The sequence below is a fragment of the Amblyomma americanum genome, chromosome 1, assembly GCF_052857255.1.
Source record: "Amblyomma americanum isolate KBUSLIRL-KWMA chromosome 1, ASM5285725v1, whole genome shotgun sequence".
NCBI classification, from domain to species: domain Eukaryota; kingdom Metazoa; phylum Arthropoda; class Arachnida; order Ixodida; family Ixodidae; genus Amblyomma; species Amblyomma americanum.
In genome coordinates, this window is record NC_135497.1 from 242,397,106 (window position 1) to 242,419,024 (window position 21,919).

The 21,919-nt window shown below is 46.0% G+C and overlaps 2 protein-coding genes across 4 annotated transcripts; one reads left to right on the top strand and one right to left on the bottom strand.

Annotated features, from left to right (window-relative positions):
* The first annotated feature begins 369 nt into the window (after window positions 1-369).
* Window positions 370-21,347, top strand: LOC144114840 (PR domain zinc finger protein 14-like). 3 transcript variants are annotated; one of them, XM_077648829.1, is made up of 4 exons: window positions 370-406; window positions 11,053-11,305; window positions 13,157-13,322; window positions 15,232-21,347. In XM_077648829.1, exons 1-4 carry the CDS (start codon window positions 398-400, stop codon window positions 15,584-15,586), a joined length of 783 nt encoding a protein of 260 aa, XP_077504955.1. In that variant the 5' UTR covers window positions 370-397; the 3' UTR covers window positions 15,587-21,347. The 3 variants fall into 3 exon arrangements, with proteins under 3 accessions (XP_077504955.1, XP_077504957.1, XP_077504956.1); XM_077648831.1 differs by lacking the exon at window positions 370-406 and adding an exon at window positions 603-827; XM_077648830.1 differs by lacking the exon at window positions 370-406 and adding an exon at window positions 9,573-10,285.
* LOC144114839 (uncharacterized) lies at window positions 17,449-20,030 on the bottom strand. Its single transcript, XM_077648828.1, has one exon. It carries the CDS (start codon window positions 20,028-20,030, stop codon window positions 18,876-18,878), a length of 1,155 nt encoding a protein of 384 aa, XP_077504954.1. The 3' UTR covers window positions 17,449-18,875.
* Window positions 21,348-21,919: the final 572 nt, after the last annotated feature.

Genomic DNA, 21,919 nt, shown 5'->3' on the forward strand with positions numbered 1-21,919 from the left:
ATCTCATTCTGGTCTGTTACTGTGCGTCCAAAGAACGAGAGCCTGTGTCTGCTTCAGCGAATATATAGGCTAGAAGACTAAGGTCACGATGCCGAGTTCGTCTAGCATATAACGATGCTAATTAGAAGGAGTTCTCCAGACCGAGTTTTACGCGTATTATCTAATAAGAGAGACATTCTAAGAAACTTTTTTTTTAATCCATTAGCGCCCAGTTTACTTTACAAAGTACACTTGGTTTTTGAGCTATAAAAAATTTTAACCGAATATTCAGATTTGGCTAGTTTGCATGTAAGGCACCAGGTGTTACAGCAAGACACTCCTAATCTGATATATTGGCTCGGTACCCTTTCTTTCGATCTACGAGTCGTCATCATCCCGGAAAACGTGTGCTGTTCGAATGGATGCGGTGGGTACTGCTTTTTTTCTGTGTTTTCTGCTGTTTTACGCCGTATATTGTATAAATAATGGCATATTCAGCATTATGAGGCGTAAGGTAATCGCTACCAAGCACAGGAAGCATCTAGAATGATCTATTTTGATTAGAGGGGTAGATAAATCGCGGTGTACTTTGTATAGTACAACGTGCCTTCGCTGGAGCTTAGACTTGTTTGTTGTTGTAGGTTGCCTCAGGATGGGTCCCGGTGTTTTCTTTGGAAAAAGACCGTTTTGCCGGTTGTCTGAGGCTCTCGAGGTTGCCGCTGATGTTGCTGTGCATGCGGAAGAGCCTGTAGATATTGTTATTGTGCCTCCTGAGCCTAGCGTGGATACTGATGTGGAGGAGGGAGACGACGACGGTACAACTGATACGGTGGTAAACGACGTCTCAGGTGACTAGAGAGATCCTTTTACATACCTTGATTCAAAATCTAGAGAAACATAAGCCTTTATATTGCTTTCTAGGCACGCTGGAGTTACATTGCGGTGGATGTGAGGAAACTCGGGACGATGCAAGGCCGCGCAACAGAAAAGCAAAGGTCTAGCGTCCGCTTTGGAAGAACAGCCAGCCAGAGTATCACTGGGCCACTCCAACTAGGGGCACTAAGGAGAGAGAGTTGAACCTCAAGTCTTTATTCTTTGGAAAGTCTCCGAATGAGGTGTTCAGCACAATACTCGATGATGAAGTTCTGACTCATATTGTAGTGCATACCGGAAAATATGCGAAGGAGAATAATGAGCACGGTTTTGTCATCAACATAGAGGATGGTAAGAAACTCATTGGAATTCTGTTGCTTAGCGATATCACAAGCTGCCCAGCCAGCGAATGTACTGGTCCCTTGACGAGGACGCTTTGGTTTCGTGTTTTGCAAACTGCATGAGCCGACAGCGATTTCTGGATATAAAGCGCTTTTTGCACCTAGCAGACAATGATTTGATTCAGAGCACAAGTGACAGAATGTTCAAGGTGAGATCGCTAATGGAGCTCCTGAACAAAAAGTTTAGACAGCACGGAATTTTTCATGAAATCCTGTCCATAGATGAATCAATAGTAAAATATTTTGGGCATCACTCATGCAAGCAGTTTATCAGGTGGAAGCCAATACGCTTCGGCTACAAAAACTGGATGTTATGCAGCACCAATGGGTACTGCTATGCATTCGACACATACTGCGGCAAGTCCATTACACCTGATACAAGGCCACTGGGCTCGCGTGTCGTTTCTTCTCTTCTTGAAGTTGTACCGACGGCAAGCGAGCATGCTGTATTCTTTGAGAATTTTTTACCAGTCACAGCCTTCTCGCGTCTCTTTACACTCTAGGATTTCGAGCAACCGGGACTATTCGAGAGAATCGTCTGAATGGATGCCCTCTGCTTTCTAAGAAGGAGATGGAGCGAAAGCAACGTGGAGAATAATGCTTTTGTTTTGATCCCGAAAACGAGGTTCTTTTAGTGAAGTGGAGAGACAGTATCATAGTGACGATGGCGACGAATTATGACACCATTGAACCCCTGAGCTCGGTCAATCGATGGTCATCTTCCGAAAAAAAGAGTAAAGGTTCTGCAACCAAATCTCTTCAGCAGCTACAACAGTGGCATGGGAGGTGTGGATCTTAACGATCAAACTGTGAACAACTACAGAGTTGGCATCCAAGGAAAAAAATGGTGGTGGCCCCTATTTACGCAGATGATCAACATGGCCGTAGTCAACGCATGGATAATTTACCAACTTGTAGGAGATTCACAGCTTGACTTACTCGCATTCACCCGCATCATAGCGAGGCACTACCTGCGTCTTGGTGTGCCTCACTGGATCACCAAGAGGTCTCCACTATATGTCCTATCTGCCATTATTCTCAATCCACACGGACATTTTCATAACAAGCTGGACAAACAACTCCGCTGCACTGTCTGTCACAAAAGGTCGAAATGGTCTTGCGAAAAGTGCAGTGTTACACTCTGCATAAAGCATGGTTGCTTCAATAAGTTTCATGCACCGTGCAAACTTTCACATTTGCCATGGGAGCGCCCAGTGTACTTTCTAAAGTACAGTATCATAACTTGTGAACTAATAATGGTAAGGCCATGAAACTTTGCACGTGTTGTTATTTACTTCAGGTAATAAGGTGTGCAAAAGATAATTGAACTCCTATTAGTAGTTTCTCCGTGGGCCTTAATGGGTTAACTTCAGATCGCATAGTACAAGTTGACAGATTAGAAGTTTTACATGGCTGTTGTACATTATTCTTGCATCGTACTGTCGTTTCTTTACATAGTTGTGGCATTTACTCAAGTGGCACCTGCACTCTAAACACGAATACTCCTACCGAGAAATAAACTGGGAGTAAGCGCTCTTATGGCGCTCTTCCTTTTATGTAAGCGGTTGTAATGAGAGACAGCTTACTCCCTTCTTACTCCTTCCTGTTTATAGTGTGCCCTTGGGCACATTTCAATTTCGGCACTGTGCCAGATCCCCCGTGTTGACAAGGCCGGATTTGTGAGACGCTGTATAAATCCTCAGTTACAAGTGGTGCCAGTCTTGTCATTTTCACATGCCTGCTTAGTCCCCGTTTCCATTTGTGAAGCCTTCAGAATATGCTACAAATATGAACCAACTGGTCCAAACCAAAATATTACTTAAAAGCTTAGATTTTTTATGTTAATACCAGTCAGCTTTTTATTACATCCTTCACTGCTCTGTTCAGCATGCAGCAGTGTATCACAAAGTAGCACAACAAAAAATATCATAGGGTCATGCTTAACTAAAAAGAATTGCTCCTGCTTTTCGATGAAATTATTAGCTAAAGGCGCACAATGTCAAGCTTTTACCAGCAGCACCCATATATCATTTCCATTTTTTTTTACATTACTTCCTAACTGCTTAACAAACTTTTTGACAACTATTGCTAGCAGCGCACAATGCTGCAGCGAATGGACATGAAGCGCAGCATAAATTCTCGTGGCACTCGCCTCTCACTGGCTGATTTTAGCGAAGTAAAGCGCATTTTTTTTCTTCACGGTCCAGGCTTCTTCTGGAGCTTTGTTATAAGCATTAGAAAGCGATAAATAGCCGGGCATCCTGACTGTAGACCCGACGCACGCGTGCCGCGAGCCGCACAGGAGCTTCAGACTGATTTGAAAGTGACGAGTAGCTGGGCAAGGAGAGCTGCTGGCTTACAGGTTGAAGATCCCAGCCCCGCGCGCGGGCTGCGAACCACTTCGGAAGCAATGAAATATCCTTAAAAAAAGTTTTTGAGGAAAGGAGATGCCGCAGTATTTGTCTGACATCTCAGCGGACAAGGGAAGGGAGGAAGGTGGGAGTGAAAGAAGGAAGAAAGTGGTGCCGTAGTGGAGAGCTCCAGAATAATTTTGACCACCTGGGGGTCTTTACTGCTTGTGTTTTCGGCCGAGTCGAGCTGCGTGTATTGAGTGCACTGAAGAGTTCTCCGTAGCCGAGAATGGCACCGAAAATTATAAAAGGCATTACTCTCACGTCACACTACGCAGCTGATCGCTGGCAAGTGCCCAATCTCAATCCGGCGGTCTCAGCTACTCATCACTTTCAAATTAGAGTTTGTTGCTAGATTGTCAGGGGAATCAGGGACCATGAAGGAAGAGGAGAGAAGGTGCTCTCAACTAAGCACTCAATCGGAGGTGAGTGCCGGGAGAATTTCAGTCCGATGATTCTCGCGACTGCCGGTGGAACAGACACTGCCTTTGTTTTGGCCCTTATGCACTACCAACAAGGAAACTAAGCGTCGTGGGACAACGGTCGGGCTTAAGTAACTTACTCTAATATGACGCGACTTCGGTTTAGTGTCTCGCAAGGGAAGCGCCGTGCTGCACAGCCTAACGAAAACATGTTCTCTGGACGAAAAGGCGAACAAGACACGCGCAGCAATCATCGCGTTTGTTCAGTTGAAACGGTTTCCATCAAAATAACAGTCACTGAGTTCTCCTGTAAGGCTCACTGATCATATCTCATGCTGGCACAGCTTCTGACAAATGTCGTACACAACAAGCGCAAAGGAGACTATTTTGTACTAAAGAAATGGTTATGAAACACCATGATAGAAACAGCGAAACCAGAGAGAAACCCGTGTGAACATGAGCGTCGCCATTAAAAACGATGGACTACTGGCTTCTTGGCTACTTCGGCACTTCGACCATGTACTGCACTTTACACTAAATTAAACTATACAACAACATATACTTATTTTATTTATTTATTAATCCTTAGCCCTGCATTATAGCTACTTTAAATTTTCAAACCTATTAGCGCTGCTCGCAACTAGAAACCGGAGCCGCGCGGCGCCAACGTCGGGGAAAGCGCGATAGATAGCGCCAACAGCGGAAATAGATTGCAGCATGGAGGAAAGAAAAAAAAAAAGAGGCCGTCACGTGACATTTTTCGAAGCCGAAACGAGCTCGGCGCCAAATTGTCCGGGCGCGCTTTTGTTTATTTTTATTTGCGCTCTTGTTTACGTTTCTCCTCGTGCGCGTTTCAAACCACGCGAAGGAGCCAGACTAGAGAGACTCCAGTGCGAGTGCCGCTTGACTTCTGGCCGTTGTTCATGTACGGGAGACGTCGGAAGCGTTCGTTTGAGACATCCAGCTGCTTCCAGTTATTGCTCTTTTCCGTGTCGTCTCCGCGCCGTCCCCGCTCTCTCGTTCGAACGAAACAGTCCGGCCTTGCATGGCCATAATCAAGTAGCATTCGGTAAAGGCACTTATCGCAACTGTGGCAAGCGCGGGAAGCAACTTTATTACGGTGGTCCACCATGGTACGTCGTTTATTGCCACTTTTGCCTGCTTCGTTTTGCGAAGACGGAGATATGTGTCCGTGGGTTTCTTCCAGGCTGCACTTTGCGAAATATACTGGTATACTTACATCCGGCTCATCCTAGACTCGTACGAGTTAATAGCAGGGCTTGAAGGTTAATTTCACCAGGTAAGGTGAAGGACAAAAAAACTAGTTCAGTGAAATTGTGTATAAATACACAGCTGCTGCCAAAATATAGCAGAATAAAACAAAACCAAATCTTCTATATATATATACTTTGAAGAGCATGCTTTTTGTTCTCATTTTTTTATATAAACTGTTACACATGGTGCCACTGAAATAGAACTTATAACTCTGTGCCGTGTATCATCTTTAATTCTTTTTTTATTCTGTCTGCCTTGGATTGCGCTGTTTATTTCATGATACTTCTGAAAGAACTATCCCACTTTAATGCAATGTAAAGTACTGCCTTTAAATTTAAGCTTCCTGAAAAGCTTTAGAACATGGCTACCCTGGAAGCTTTCCGTGTCCAGCTTGCTGGCACAAGGCTTATATTTAAATGGCCCTCTGCAATACTTTGTACATGAGAACATCATGATTTTCGAATGGACAGCTGTCAAACGTGCTCATGAGGTTTTAAAACAATCTTTATTTGCTGGAATGAATTTAGAGCTTCATGCCTGAGATCCCTGAGCAAGGTTCTTGATGTCGAGATGTTTGCATGCTGTGTTCGCATAAATGTGGTCCGTATACTGGCCACACTTCAATCACGCTCTCTGGCGGATAGCACAATCCTCTCAGTATTATGCTGAATGAGTGTGCGCGTCCATGCTTTTGGCTAAGTCGTAAACAATGCTTCCATGCACGATAACACCGCAGCCTAGTGTTCAACCCGCCTTTTAATGCTGCTCTTGTTGATGAATATTGCAATCTCTATATTGCATATGTTTGGGAAGCTGGCTGTTTCAACAATGTCTCCTGCTGCAGCAGTGAGTACAAAAAGAATCCTGGAGTATTTTGTTTTTGGTCTTGAATACTGTATTTTTCTTCATAGCAAGTTTTCGTGTGGCTGGCCATGCCGGGAAAGCTTTCTCATGCATCAGCGAGGATTGGCAATTATACTGAGAAGTCTGAGTTCTTGACCCTGAATGCAAAACTTAGCATCATAACATATTCATAATGATGACCGCGCCAACAATGACATTTGATCCACAACTTCAAGAGCCACTCATAGAGGTGACAGAAACAGAGAGTGCCGACAGTGGCTATAGGAGCACGGCAGGGAAGGATTTATGGTGGGGGGGATGTCATCCCCATTCAAAAACCTGACATTTTACATAGGAAAACCGTGCCGAGCCCCTATTTCTCAACAAAAAAATTCCAAGAAATACATGTTTCATATGAGTGAAAGCTCGGAGCGTAAACGCAGTGAAAGCTCGGAGCGTAAACGTCCATACTATTAATACGCGAAGGGTGGCAAACGAAACCATATGGGGAGTTGAAACATTTTCGCTGTCATGAAGTGCGAAAATGCTTCGCCTTTTTCGCACTTTTTTCTCATGACCTCAACAAAGCAACTGCTGAACCTGCTACAGGAAACGGATCTAAAAACAGCGTGCGACCAGAAATACAGACTTAATCTCGATATGAACGAATACACATGAGCCCGGCACGTCCCAAAGGCAAATAGCGTGCACGACACTTCAGACAGGCATGCGACAAAGTTTCTATATACTAAGAACAAAGCGAGCGCCGCTGCTTCCTTTGCAATATCGCTCTCCGCCCATGTCATGAACCCCGCCGCTCACACAAGCGCAATCGTCGAAAAACAAAAATACCAGTTGTATTATAACCAACACCAGTTGCAATCGCTGGAGCGTTGCAAGAACACACATAACTAGCAACGAGGTTTCACTGCTGATCGAAACGGGAACGCGAATAGCACACGGCACGCACAAGGCACGAAACATTCGCACAATACGCCGACGACCGCTCTGTAGTGCACGCCGTTTCGAATCACTGGTGAACGAACAGGGCGAGTGAACAGCGGCGGCCTCTCGACGGCTCCGAGCAGCACTGCAGTAGACGTTGTCGTTGAATGGTTGTCGCCGAAAGCGTTCAAATCCGGGCACGCAACAAGAATTTTGCACTAAGATATAGTTGAACGCCGTCAACGTCAGCCTGTGAGCACCACCAAAAACATAAACTCGAGCAGTTAACGAAAGTACGCCTACGCTGCACCTCAAATGGTATGCCGCGGCCAGCTGCTGCCGCCCGGTTTGTAAACAAGCTGCCCGGACAAGATCGCCTCCCGAGCGAGAAAAAACCCACGTGATTTCCTCCACACTTTTCTCCCGTGTTGTTGTATAGAAAGTGCCTCTCCTGAGTTTTCCTTCCTCCATGGATTGTAGCATAGAGGAATTTTCCTTCCTCCATGCATGGAGGAAGAAAGTTTTTTTTTTTTTTTTCCTCCATGCCTCCATGGATTGCAGCTTCTGAAGCGTTTGGAAGTAGGTAGGCTGGAAATGCCGATTGGTCGATGGGATTCGCTTCTCCGTGACGTTTTTTTGCTTCGCTCTCATTCTCAACCGGATAAATGGATGTATGGGTGGATGGATATGGATACGGCTGAACCCTTTAAATCGGGCGGTGGCTCAAGCCACCTAGCCATGACTTAAGAAATTTTACTCTTGTCTTGATTTTAGCCACCAATCAGATAACCTTCGCTTGGTTACTTCTACCCACTTAAAATCTACTTCCCCTTCACTGTCCTTAAACCCCAATGCCTTGGTTATATCAGCCCCGCTGCTTTTCACTGTAGGGTGAAGCCCTTTACAGAAAAGTATCAAGTGTTCAGCCGTTTCCTCCTCCTCTCCGCACGCAACGCACGACGTGTCTATCACGTGGTACCTAACTCTAAATGTCTCAGTCCGCAAAACTTCATTCCTGGCCCCAAACAACAAAGAGCTTCCCCTACAATTATCAAAGATATTTTCTTTGGCAATTTCCTGCTTGAAGATCCTGTATGTTCCAAGTGCCGATTTCGTCAGCATCCCTGTTTTCCACATTTAGAGCTCTCTCTGTTTCTTTAACCCTTTTCTTAGCCGATAATTGCTGATTTGCCCCCCCCCCCCCTTACTGCTGTCCAGATATTTGGTTCTCAATTTTCTAGTTCGCTTTCTCCATTTCGTGTCAACATTCTTTATATACAGGTATCTGAAAACTGTCGTAGCCCACTGCCCATTCGTAGCCCGTCCATTTGAGCCGTGACGTTATTGTGACTCCTAGTACTTATATTCTTTTACCTCTCTGACTGCATTGTTATTTATGTTGTATGTAAAATTAAGTTGCGTAGTCTTTTTACTGATGCAGAGATAAACTGTTTTGTCGAAGTTAATAACCATTTCCTATTTGTTACACCATTTTGCTAATAATTGTAGATTTTCGTTCAAAGTAAGCTAGTCAGACACAGATTTGACAGAATTAAATATAGTACAATAATCCGCAAACAGCGTTTCGGTCACAGAGGGTTAGAGAGCTTCTGTGAGGTTTTTTATACAGATATTGAAGAGTTCTGGACCCAAAACCGATCCCTGAGGCACACCTAAGTAAACTTCTAAGAATCGAGAGGTTGCTCCATCGATGTCGCAAACTGCTTTCGTTTTGATAAACGTGATGTGACCCAACTGATTATTTGGTCCGGAATGCCTAATAATTTCATTTTTGTTGCTAGTTTATGATGAAGAACTTTATCAAAAGCTTTGGAATAATCTAAAAAATTATGTCGACCTGGCGACCACAATCAAACACTTTGACACTTTTACCTACAGTGACCCCTAGTTGTGCTGTAGTGGAATATCCTTGACGGAAGTCATGTTGGGCTTTGGTCATTATTTCCGTCTGGTCCGAAAAATTGTTGTGATATTTGGTGAATAAATGTTCTAGCACTTTTGTAGGAGGTGGAATTGAGAGAAATAGGGCGGTAATTACCAACTTGCAGTCGGCTGCCATTTTTAAAATCCGGAATCACGTGGGAAATTTCCCATTCATCTCGTACTATACCCGATTCAAGAGTCTCATTAAATATTATTATCGAAAACTTGGCTAGTATTGCAGCGTAAATTTTAAGAAAGGTAGTGGGAATATTATCGGGGCCGGGGGTTCCTTGGTGTCTAGCCGCAGGAGTCATTCTACTATTATTTCTCTGCTAATGGTAACACTTCTTTCGAGACTGTTCAGACAACAGTCGTTAAACGTTGTATTAGATTTAGTAAATACGCTTTGGAAGTAAGTATTAGAAGCATCAGCTATCCCCTTTTTTTATCTGTAATGGCAGAGTCGTTGATGATAATCTTGTCAAGTTTTCTAATTCCTTTGTTTGACAGAAACTGCCAAAATTTACTGGGATTTTCTGTCACGAAAAAAACCAAGTGTCTCACCATGGAAGCCAGGTTGAAACTCTTAGTCGTAGCTGCATGTTTGCCCCTACCAAAAACGCACGGCACCATACTTCTGTATAATGACGTGGTATGCAGCACTTTTTGGTTGAAATCAGCTTCACAAGATATGGACATTGTTGCTGTCTTCTACACTTTAGCGTTAGGCTAAGATTAATGAAAATGACTCTTCAAACATTCTTTTTGGAAAGTTCTTTCGATTCTTCGCTCTGTCAGCATTTTTCGCAGCTTGTGTTGCCGCACAATGCCTCTTCTTGCGCTATTAGAAATGAAATGCTCACACAGCTGGACAGTTTCTGTGTACCTGAAGAGAGGAGAGTGGTATTCTGGTGCATGGCCTTCAAGAACTGAGACGACTGCCAGTCGAGCTCTCGAGCAAGGAATCGTTGGTCGTGGCGGTAATTTCGATCCATCGATAGCGGACCACTTCTGCAAATCTTTTTGTGCTTGGCGAAATGTCTCCATGCATCAATTCTTTGTGGACAAAAAGTATCTCCTCTGGACGAACAGTGACACGGGAAACGTTCAATGCACCATGCTACTCCTGTCCCTTTCACTTTGTATGGCTACGGACTGACCATCCTCGCAACAACTTCAGGCTGCAAAGCAGGTAATACCATCAACTCAGGATACACGACACATGAGCCTCATTTTAACACCACAATGTTAAGGATCCCATTCGGCAGAAAATCCGTTGTCGAACGGCATTGTGAGAAAAAAATCTCAGGAGAAGCAGCGTAGGTGGGTTACCCAGGTTACGTGGCCTTGTGGCGTCGTCACAACCTGCCCATCGAATTGTAAGCAAACTGGCTACCGTGGTAGGTGGCAGTTAAATTAATGATTGGTCGTGAGAGGTTGCTTGGTAAGAGCAACCTCGGTAGCACAAGCCCCACCAGTGGCAGCACCTGCCATCGCAGGGCAGTGGCGCATCACTTAACCGTTGCACAACGGTGCCAGGACTGATATAAGGACTTCCAGGGGTCTATGAATCTAAAGTCGAGATTGAGCAACTCAGCATATATGGGCATTAACCGATTACAGCTATCGCGCCATACTCTTAGGGCAGAGCCTAAATGTCCTCTGCAATTTTTTAAGGCTAATTTATTTTGGTTCTTGGTCATTGTGGCCATCCAGCAGGGCCTGCGTCATCAGTGGAAAGCCATGAATAATGATAAAGGACTAAAATAAACAAACTAAAAACGAAATGTCATAAATATAAGGTCCCTGTACTGTCCTGTAGCTTTCATCAGGCTAGCGGTGGCTACTGGAGACTGAAAGGCAAAAGCTTAGAATGATTTGAGAGGGAGTATTTCAGAGCGCCCTGAAGCTAAAGCTGCACAGAACATCCAGCTGAGTTTGTTCCTGTTCTGTACGCAGGTTTTCAAGGACGGGGAGGTGTTCCTGGTGGACGGTCGTCCGCTAGACAGATCCAACTGGATGCGCTACGTGAACTGCGCAGCCAGTCCACAGGAACAGAACCTGGTGGCCTTCAGACGTTACGGCAACAAATACTACCGGACACCCAAGGCCGTGGGCGCCGGCGAGGAGCTCCTCGTGTGGTACGGCGCAGCGTTTGCTCGGGAGCTGGGGCTGCTCGGCAAGCCACGAGGTTCGGGGCCGTCCGCGAAAGGTGAGGGTCACGTCTTTTCATGCGTGGTACGAGCAGTCGCAATTGGATGGGGTGATCTGATTTAGATTTTTCATGGAGAGGCTGATGAGACACTTTGCATCCCGAATGGTCATAAGAAATGCATCACTCCAAAAGAGCTGTATTAAAAGGATAGGGATGTCAAGCAGAAGTTGGCTGGAATGTACAATTAAACTCGTTCAATCACAGAGACCACATTCACCAGCAACGGAGCTTTTATAATTTAATAATGAAAAAATACAGGTGTCGCCCTCCACTGCCGATTTCGCAAGCATAATGCATGCGTCAACACCGAATTCCGGGGCGGATCCCAGAGGCCACACCACATCACTATTCACTGTAATACAGAGGTAACCCGCTCTTTTCGGTAAAGACATCTTGAGTTTAAATGGATTGGCGGGAAGGCTTTTAAATACAATGTTCTCGGCGATGAATGCGTTTTTATGGGTTGGTAGAGCGTATTTCGGACGCGTATTTCGGAGGTTGTGGGTTCGGATTCCATTGATGACATGTCGTTTTTTCTTCTGCTTTCTAATAAATTATTTTAAAAATAATTACCCAGTTAATCTTCCGTCGATGAAGATCATAAATTAAAAAGACACTCCTTGGTTTCAGTGAATGTTGGCTTCTTTCATGTGCGTTAATTAGAGTGTGCGAATATCTGCGGTGCTCACCGCTGCTTGTTGCTTTCGCAGCGCTAGTCGAGGCATGGCAGAGAAGGCCAAGTGGCCCGTGCGCCGCGGGGATAGAAAATCAACTATTACAATTTAGTTAATCAGCTTACTAGTAAAAGCAATTTACCAGTTGGGAGTTGAGTTGTACGCTGCAGGTGGTATTAACCTTGCTTGTTCTGCGGGCAATCTCCACCGTAGCGTGACTTATATGTTAATAATGACATAAACCTTTCGGATCAGTTGTCTGGTGTCCGCTTTAACTCGTATTACTACGCGTCAAACGCCATACTGTTACCTCAAAAAGCCTATTTTTTAAAAAATTAGTGTCAAGCATTCCTGAAAGACCTGGTATATTGCCTGCCACGTGGAGCACCTAAAAAGCCCCAATTATCAAATAATTCCCTCCGCGTATGGATCTCAAGGAAGCGCTGGGCAAATTTTTAATAGGTCCGGTAGGTTTTCGGGGTCGCCGCCTGCAATCATCGCGTCCCGTCGGCATCATCACTGGCATGAACGCTTACTTTCTGAGCTTTTTTGTCAGCTTTGGAACAATCGAACCTTGAAGCAAGTGCCAGGTATCGTAGTAGCTTATAAGAACGGTCAGCGTTCATGCAGTTGTCCCCGATAGTACAGAGGCGCGCTGGTGGTCCTTCGCACAAGCAACTGCACGATGTGATTAAAACAAAGCTCCTCCTGCGGTAGCTCGAAAGTGGCCTCAATTTCGAGACATATTCTCGCGTCGGCTGTCCAATCTGCAAATTCCGGTTTTTGAGGCTGATATCCACCATCAGCTGTGGGTATGCCTGGCGCTGGAGCCGACGAGAATCTGGCACCTGGTGCGGCAGCGGGTCTCTCGCCGGCCAATACTTCGTTATATATCGCTTGGAGTCAGGGACCGCATCATCAGCTTTATTAGAACTGCCAACATTTTTCCTTTATTTAGCCATCATTATCTTTCAACCATCATTACATACCCTTTTTATGCCCTCAGGAAATAAACAAATATCGATTTGTAAAACGAAAAGACAAACAAACAAGAAAGCCGTGGTAACTCTTCTGTGCATGTCTGTAGACGTGAGTTTGAGATGGCTGGCGATTAGTGCTGGAACTATAATTCGTTTCAGAGCTCTCCACAAACTATCTGCTTTTTTTCCCGCAGAAGGCGGAAACAGCGAGGTCAGATCAAAATGTGTCTTCTCCTGCGGTGCATGCGGTGAGCTGTTTTCAGCGCAAGATCTCTTGGAGAAGCACAGGCGGCGCAAGCACCCGCAGAGGCTAGAGGGGAGGCACCGCTGCGCCCACTGCCCCTATTCGAGCGATCGAAAGTAAGACAAGATTTGAACTTTCCTCTCGTATTGGTTTTGTTATGTGAGGTTTTAACTGGGGGATAAATAAGTTATCCCCGATTAACCGCGGCTCATACGGTTCAAAACTGCCCGGACCCTACCCCGTGATAGCTCGCGCTACCGAGCGCACGCCGACCACGTTGGGCCTTGCTCTGTGTGGGAAGAAAGGAGCAACACTCTGGCTGACTCAAACAGGCATTTATTGGTACAGCAACAATAACGTCGGCTAGCAACAAAATATGCGAAGGAATTGAGGTCATCCGACTCACCATCATGGTTTCGAGCGAACATTCGCCCACGCTAGGGCAAGCGAGAAACTCCGAGGCCAATAGGGACGAGCTAGCGGGAGGGTGTTCCCAACACGAGGCCTCGCTCCGCTAGCGAAGAGCGGAGCGCCGCGCCGATCAGTCGGTACGCGTCGAGTTCCCGAGCCGAAGATCGGGTGCTATATGCTGTTGGAGATGGCGCTTTGCTCCCACCACTGGACACCAGTTGTTGAATGGGGGTTCAGTGTCACTCCCGACGGGACCACAGGTCAGGAACGACGCTTGCTCCGAACTGCGCCACCACCACCAGGATAGGACTGCCAACGAGGTTAAGGAGTTGGATGATCGGAGGAAGGTTACTGGAGGGTTCATTTACAATATTTACATAGATAGAGTCAAAAAGAACTTCTCTCCGAAGAGAGGATACTAAAAGGAGGCCTAAGGAGCCTTAAAAGGGAGCATGATCCCTAAATGAAGCACGATTCAGGGAGCGCCCAAATGGTGCACGATTTTTACTGCACTCGCTGTCCAGTTTTATACTGTTCTTGGTCCCTAGATTCCCCAGGTTGAGGACGTCTCTGCCAGGGTGGGAGTGGTCTGTCTTATATTATCACGCACAAACACGCACCACCGCACACAGGGACATGCCCTCGTCATGTGTTGAGCCAGGGAGAGAGGAGGATGCCCTCGGGTCCACTCCGACTGCGGAGGGAGATGATCTCGTAGCCAGCGGAAAGATTCCACGCACCGCCGTCACCTGTTCTTTAGATGTCAGTCGACGCCCCGGACAAGAACGCATGGTCGGGTCCAGTAGTCGGAAGGGTCGCTTCGTTCCTGGCGACGCCTGCGAAGGCTGGCGGACGACGACCGCTAATCCGCCGCCGTTTTTTCACACAGAGCGTCTTCTACTGGGAATGAGGCCGCATTAGTTCCCTCAACTTAGTCACGGGCATTTGGGAAAAATAGTTGCCGTTGGCTCGCTGCGGCGGCCTCTCCGCTTCGCCCGGAGTCCGCCCGGGATCCGGGGTACTCGGGTCGGAAACGTGGGAGGATTCTTATCGCGTGGCTCGGGACCATCCCGAAGAAGCTTAGTGATGGCTTCCTGCAGGTGAACCTTGCCGAAGACGCTGCCAACCCAGAAGAGCGGGCCCCCGAATGTAACAATGTAATGCCCCGCGCGCACGTGCAGCAAATACGCAGTTTGTGGCACTCGTTTCGTTGCGACGGCGGCGCCCTTCCTTGTTATTTAAAGTAACTAGAAATTAATATAGAGTTAATATTAATATATAGAGTTAATATGCAGATACACCTGCGACTTGCGACAAAGGTGCTCCAATATTTATATTCAAAAATGGCAGGAAGAGGTGAGGGAAATAGCTGGGTATTACTGCAGGATAATGTTACAACCGGATGGTGTTGCATTATTGAAAAAAGAATACTCCCTTTCTTTCTTCTCTCCTTCCGGACGAAGCAGTGTCGGTGAGAGGTGGATCCGCGGCCCCGTGTGGTAGCATATACGCATGCAGTGGGCTTCTTCTAGTTTTTCAGCTCTGCGTCATCAGTGTGGTTAACATGCTCACAGTGTCTACTTTTTAATGCCCCTTTCATTTGCTTCCACGTAGACCTAATGTCGTCAGACACGTGCGGACCCACACAAGCTGGCGGCCCTTCTTGTGCCAGGTGTGCGGGAAGGGCTTCGCACGGCTAGACCATCTCACCGGCCACCAGCTGGTCCACTCGGGGGAGGGTCCGCACGAGTGCCCGGAGTGCGGACAGCGCTTCAGCCAGGCGTCTTACCAGACTGGCTGCTCACCGCAGGGTGCAGCACTGTGTGGACGGCGGGGGCTGCCTCGCACCTGTGTCCCCGCTGCGGGAAGTGGTTCAACCATAAGGGCCACCTCAACACCTGCTGACAAACACGGGGGAGAGGCCCCACGTTTGCTCACAGTGCGGCAAGAGGTTCACGCGACTTGTTGATGTCGTGAGACATCAGAGGGTGGTGCACGGCCGCCAATACCAGCTCCAGTCCCCGCTCTGCGTGAAAGGCATTGTGAACATGGCCAACATGAGAATACATGTGTGCACATGGCACAGCTCTGCTAGGGATAACGAAGAGCTGTGCAGCGATGAGTGAGGGACTCGGTGCAGGTGGAGGCATGTAAAAGGCTCCTCTTGAGCCCTGTCTTGTGTGTTTTTTCGTGAAATTTTAACATCTGTGAAGAATTACACAAACTAGAATTTGTTTTTAGCACAGAAAGACACCACACGAAGAAACTAACTTCACAGTACAAAGCGCTAAGAACTCGGTTTTTATTGACAGATCGCTTGCTTTTATACAGCAGCTGCTCGTATCACATCACATCACATCACTTTATTTTCCTTAAAGACCCCTTTCGGGGTGTTACATAAGGGGTGGGGTTTACAAGAAGCAGGCGATCACAGAAGTCGAAAATGTGGATGGACAGGTTATGGCAGCGACATGGTGGGAAAGGCCGTTCCAGTTAGTTGCTGTTCGTGAAAAAAATGAGTTCATGAAGGTAGTAGTACGGGCTCGTGGACGCAAAACTTGGAGGGTGACCGATGCGATGGGATCTGCGTGGTGGGGGTGCGCAGATGTATGGTTCTTGTCTTAGGGGCGAATAAAAAAACTTGTGATACAAAACAAGACTGGCAATGCGACGGCGAGCAGAAAGATCACACAAACCTGATTGTAATCTTAGAGATGATATGCTAACGTCGTATGAGTATGAAGAGTGAATAAATCTGGTAGCTCGGTTTTGTACAGCTTGATGGCATTTGTTAAATATGCTTGATGAGGGTTCCAGATGGGCAATGCGTATTCCAGTTTAGTTCTGATAAGTGAGATGTATGCTTGTAGTCTGACGTGTTGAGGGGCTTCCCTCAGGTGACGTTTTAAGAAACCTAATGTTTTATTAGCTGATGATATCAGATTAGTTACGTGCAGTCGCCAAGATAAATCATCAGAAATGGTGATACCTAAGTATTTGTAAGACTGGACAAGGTCAACAGGGCAGTTAGAAACGGAATATTCAAAAACAAAAGGGTTGCGACGGCGGTGAAAAGACATGTACTTACATTTGTTGGGGTTGAGTTTCATCATCCACTGCGAACACCAGTTTAGTACGAGGTTTAGGTTTGCTTGAAGGGATTCTTGGTGAGAAGGGTTAGTTACCGAACGATAAATAACGCAATCGTCAGCGAACAAGCGGATATGGCAAGATACGCGCTGGGGTAAGTCGTGAATGTAAATGAGGAATAACAAGGGACCAAGGACGGAACCCTGCGGGACGCCAGAGGTGACTGGGAGCGGGTTGGAGGATTGGTTATTAATGTAGGCAGACTGAGAGCGGTGCGTGAGGAATTCGTTAATCCACGCGATGATGTTTGGATGTAGGTTTAACTGGGAAGGCTTAAGAAGCAAGTGTTGATGAGGTACTTTATCGAATGCCTTAGCGAAGTCTAAGAAGATGGCGTCAGTTTGCAGATTAATATCAAGGTTGGCGTGAATGTCATGACGAAAAATGGCTAGTTGAGTCTCGCACGAAAAACCCTTACGGAAACCATGCTGTGACGGATGAAAGAAGTTATTGGAATCTAAGAATTGCATGATTTGGGAGTAAATGACGTGTTCCATGATTTTGCAGGGAATACTTGTTAATGAAATGGGTCGATAATTAAGAGGTGAATCAGCATTACCTGTTTTGTGCACGGGAACGACCTTCCCCACTTTCCAGTCGTCTGGAATGGTTCCTTCGGAGAGTGATTGCGAAAACAATAAACAGAAAATACTGGAACAGGCTGGGTTAGCGTTTTTCAAAATTTTTGGATTGATGTCATCTATGCCGGTGGCAGATGAATGTTTTATTTTATCTATTATGCACGAAATTCCACTACTGCTGAAAGTTATGGCGTCCATGGCTGTAGTAATAATAAGTGGTAATGTAAAACATGGTGCTTGGGATTCGTCGGTGAAAACAGATGAAAATGCAGAGTTAAAGATGTCTGCACAGTCGGAATCAGCCACGATTTCACCAGCATTGTTAGTGAGGGTGATAGCGCGCGATTCCTTCAGGTTTATCACCTTCCAGAATTTCTTGGGGTTATCAACTATCATTTTTGATAGTACTACTTCGAAAAATGAACGCTTAGCACTTCCAATCTCGGCCAAGTATGCGTTCTCAGCTTCATAATATTTTTCCCATGCATGGGGGTTTGCGTGGCGTTTCACTGTACGAAATGTGCGTTTTTTCTTGTTTTCGAGCCTTTTCAGTGTCTTTGTGAACCAGGGTTTCTGATTACTCTTTCGTAAACTGCATGATGGAATATATTTATTTGTTAGTTCGATAACTTTATGTTTGAAAAAGGTCCAGTTCTCATTTACACTTCTGGAAAGATAGGACGTTTCAAAGACCGACAGAAAGTTCGTTATTTCAGAGTTGATTGCTTCATAGTTTCCCTTATCGTAGAGCCTAATAGTTTTCTGGGAAGTTTGTCTTAATTCAGGTGAGAAGTTAAAGGTGGCATGGATTACTTTATGGTCGCTGATTTCTTGGAGGCCTGTAATGAAAAGACTGTGTAGATGAGTGGTCAGTATGAGATCCAGAGTGTTCGCTGCTTCCCCTGCGACGCGTGTCGGTTCCGATACAACTTGGGTCAAGTTAAAATTAAGGCAAACGTCAATGAAGTCATTCGGCTCTTCTTGACTAACTATGGGCTGAGGTTGGTTACTCCAGTCGATATTGGGGTAATGGAAGTCCCCAAATAGTAGGATGTGTGCTTTAGGGTGCTTTAATACTAGTTTGTTCAGAACATTGTGAAGCTTGCGGGGAAAGTCGGGACTTTTGCGAGGCGGCCTATAACACACACCAATTAATAACGTCAGAGGTGAGGCGCGGCACATAATCCACAGCATTTCTAAGTCTGACGCGATATCAATGGCAGAACAAGACAATTGTTCGCTAACTGCAATTAGGACTCCTCCCCCACGAGAATACTTGCGATCAGCGCGAAAAAGATTAAAGTTGGGCAGGTCAAACAGAATTTCTGAGTCAGTGATATCGCTGTTCAGCCACGTTTCGGTCAATATAAGTAGATTGCTGCCTGACGAAGTTACAAGGTTCGATACGATATCGCGTTTCAGCAGGAAGCTGCGAACGTTAATAAAGATTACTGATAGTGAAACGTTGGCGCATGGCGTAGGTGGGGGATGAGCTGAGGGCGATGATCGGCAAGGATGAGCTGATTGCTAGGGTATTTCTCTTACAGATTCTGAAAGTTCATCGAAAACGTAACGTTTGGGGCCAATATGCAAAGTTTTAAATCTCAGGGAAAAAGGCACGGACTTCGCCCTGGCAAAAGCGACAAGATGTTTCCGGCAGTTTTGAACGCGGCGCGAAAAGTCTTCACCTACGCTGTAGTCTGTACCTTTGAATTTAGAACCTTTAGAAAGAATTGATTCTTTAGTTTTAAAGGATGTAAACTTAACGATAATTGGGCGTTTCCTGTCCTTAGAGTGTCGTCCGAGGCGATGGGCGCGTTCAATGTCGTTAGGGCTCAACTGGGTGTCCAGGTGGTCAGAGCAGTGGCGAATGATCAAGTCTTCTGTAAGCGAATACGTTTCGGTGGGGTTGGTATCGGGTAAACCATAGAAAAGTAGGTTATTGCGCCGAGAGCGATTCTCTGCGTCATCTAGACGAGCTTCCAGCACACCAACTAAACGAGACGTTGCAGCCGAAGTGGCCTGAATCCCCTCCAGATCATTGCGGAGTGTAGACAGACTTTCGTAGTCAGTTTCTAAGGCGCTGAGACGCGTAGTTAGATTAGTCATTTTCAGGTCTATTGAGAGCAGTTGACCCTTAAGCTCTTGCACTTCCTTAACCAATTCTGTCTGGCCAGTAGACATCTTTTTTAGTTCGCCAAGGATTACGTCTAGCTTCTCGGGGCCGGGATTGCTCTCAATGTCACCGCACATCAGTAATAGGGACCGAACAACATGAAAGCACTCAATACAGGTAGCAAGGCAACACTGGGGGCTCGGAAGCTGTACGAAAAAGTAGTTGCTGGTTTTTTTTGTGAATATAGTTCGATGGTTACCAACCTGCATAGCGAAGAGAAGTGGGTTATGCAAACGTGTTGTGGCACAGCCACCGAGCCCACAGGGTGCGGTGGATGGTCGCTGCTCCTTTATAGATGGCACGGTGAGTGTTGTTGCTGACGATGGGGCCTCCCAGTCTGCCCTGAGTGTCAAGTTGACTTGAATCGGCGGGTTGGTAGTTGCTGCGCACAATGTCCTTCCGTCAGCCGCGCCGCGCAACGGCGCACGCTCAATCGCGGTCGCCCAGGTAGCGCAAAAGACAGCATTGAGCAAGAGCCAGATGATCGAGGGCGAGTGCACCTGCATGGCGAAGACAAGTGGGTTATGCAAACGTGTTGTGGCACAGCCACCGAGCCCACCAAGTGAAAGAAACAAATTCACTCCAGTCCTCCTCGAGGGATGACGGGATCTCAGTTGATCTGATATGTTCGTGTGTGAATTCTTTTCTTCCACTTTGTTTATATGAGCAGCTGGTGTATAAAGGCAAGAGATCTGTTGATAGAAACCGAGTTGTTAGTTAGAGCTCTGCCCTGTCAAGTTCTTTTCTTCCTGTGCTGTCTATCTGCGCTAAAAAAAATTCGAGTAATGCACCAACTAGCCTGCAAATACGTTCTCCCAAGTTATAACAACCAGCCCTACAACAAGCCTAACTCATCCTATGCAAATATTGTGGAGCAATTAAGTACACTTTGCAGAATGCTGAGGACTTGGGACTAAAGCTAGCGGCATTGCGATCTCTCGGCAGGGTCGATACACACGCGAGGGAAAAATAATAGTTTCCTTTCAACAAACATGTTAATCCGGTGATTTTCTGCAAGAACTAAACAAAAATATTTCTGTGACGAATTGATATATTAATATACAGAGACACTAAAACGGGCCATAAAAAATGCACTTGCCTGAGGTGCAGTGATGTGTGGTGCACTGCGTTTTCTAAAGAACAACAAAATGGAAAACCTGCACGAATTTTTCATTAGCGTAATTTCTCAGTCAACCGTGACTGCTTAAATTTTTGCCTCGTGCTGCATTCAGTCAGTTCTTGACACCTATGCGCATCATACCCACATTGAAGGTGTTATGAGGTACAGCGACCATAGGCGGCTTGAGGCTGTAGTGCTTGCCCATGAACTGACCCCATTCTGTTCGCTTTTGTCCTGTTTCTATTGTGCTGCTTGGAAAGTGATGCTTTTCATTGTTTCATTAAAAGGCGTGGTTCTGCATGTGCCAAAAGGTACGAGGAGAGGTGGGGGGGGGGGGGGGGGGGGTGCCAGGATAATTCATCTTGCACCATTTTGAAAGTTCACAGTTTTCTTTTTTCACACTTCATTAGAAAGTGTCTGTCTCATGCCGCCGTTATTGTATTGTTCGCGTTGCACAGCCCACTATTGTTTGCATTCGATGTTCAATCTGCTCGCGCTGTGCTACGTTCTGTAGCTCCTGTATTTGACAATGCAACTGAGTTGTGGCATGTTTGGCATTTGAGTTTTTATTCTACTTTTCTACTGTTGCTTGCGGTTGTGGTTAGGAACACTTTCTGAGCTGTATATTGCGTTTGTGTTTTTAACCTGCCCTGTAGCGTTCCTACAAACAGCAATGTCAATAAAAAGTGAGTAAAAAAGAAAAGCACATGCTCTTTGATCCGCATAACATATGAATCTGACCGCCAGTATGTCAGCACCATGCATGAGCTATTTATACAGCTTTTTTTTTCGGAAAAGCTGAGGCTAATAGTGAAGAAACAATGTTGACTAACACCAAAGACGGAGAAGAAAATCTGGCTGGATCTTGCTTTCAGTTTTCCTGCGGTATATGGCGTGCTTTACGCTAGGATTCACAGCAGATCATCTGCTCACGTATAGAATCTCGCCAAGGTAAGTGTCGGAAGCTTCTTGAGTGAATGATTAAGAAAAGTTGTTTGTATGGCAGTGTGTGCCTCGCGTGCTATGTTGTAACAGGCACTACAACCTCCGTATACGACCTGACGCAGAACTACAGCACCAATAACTGAGCTCCCTCTTCCTAGACGAAAGTCTGGAGGAAAACTGATAACTACTTGCGCAGATTCTCATCTGCCCTTTCCGCTCCATAACCCAGGTCGCAGTTCTAAAGAAAATCGCCGCTTCTGACAAAACTTATATACTTGAAAGGTTCACCAGTTTCACTGGCAGGCCAGCACGAATTGATGGCATCCCTAC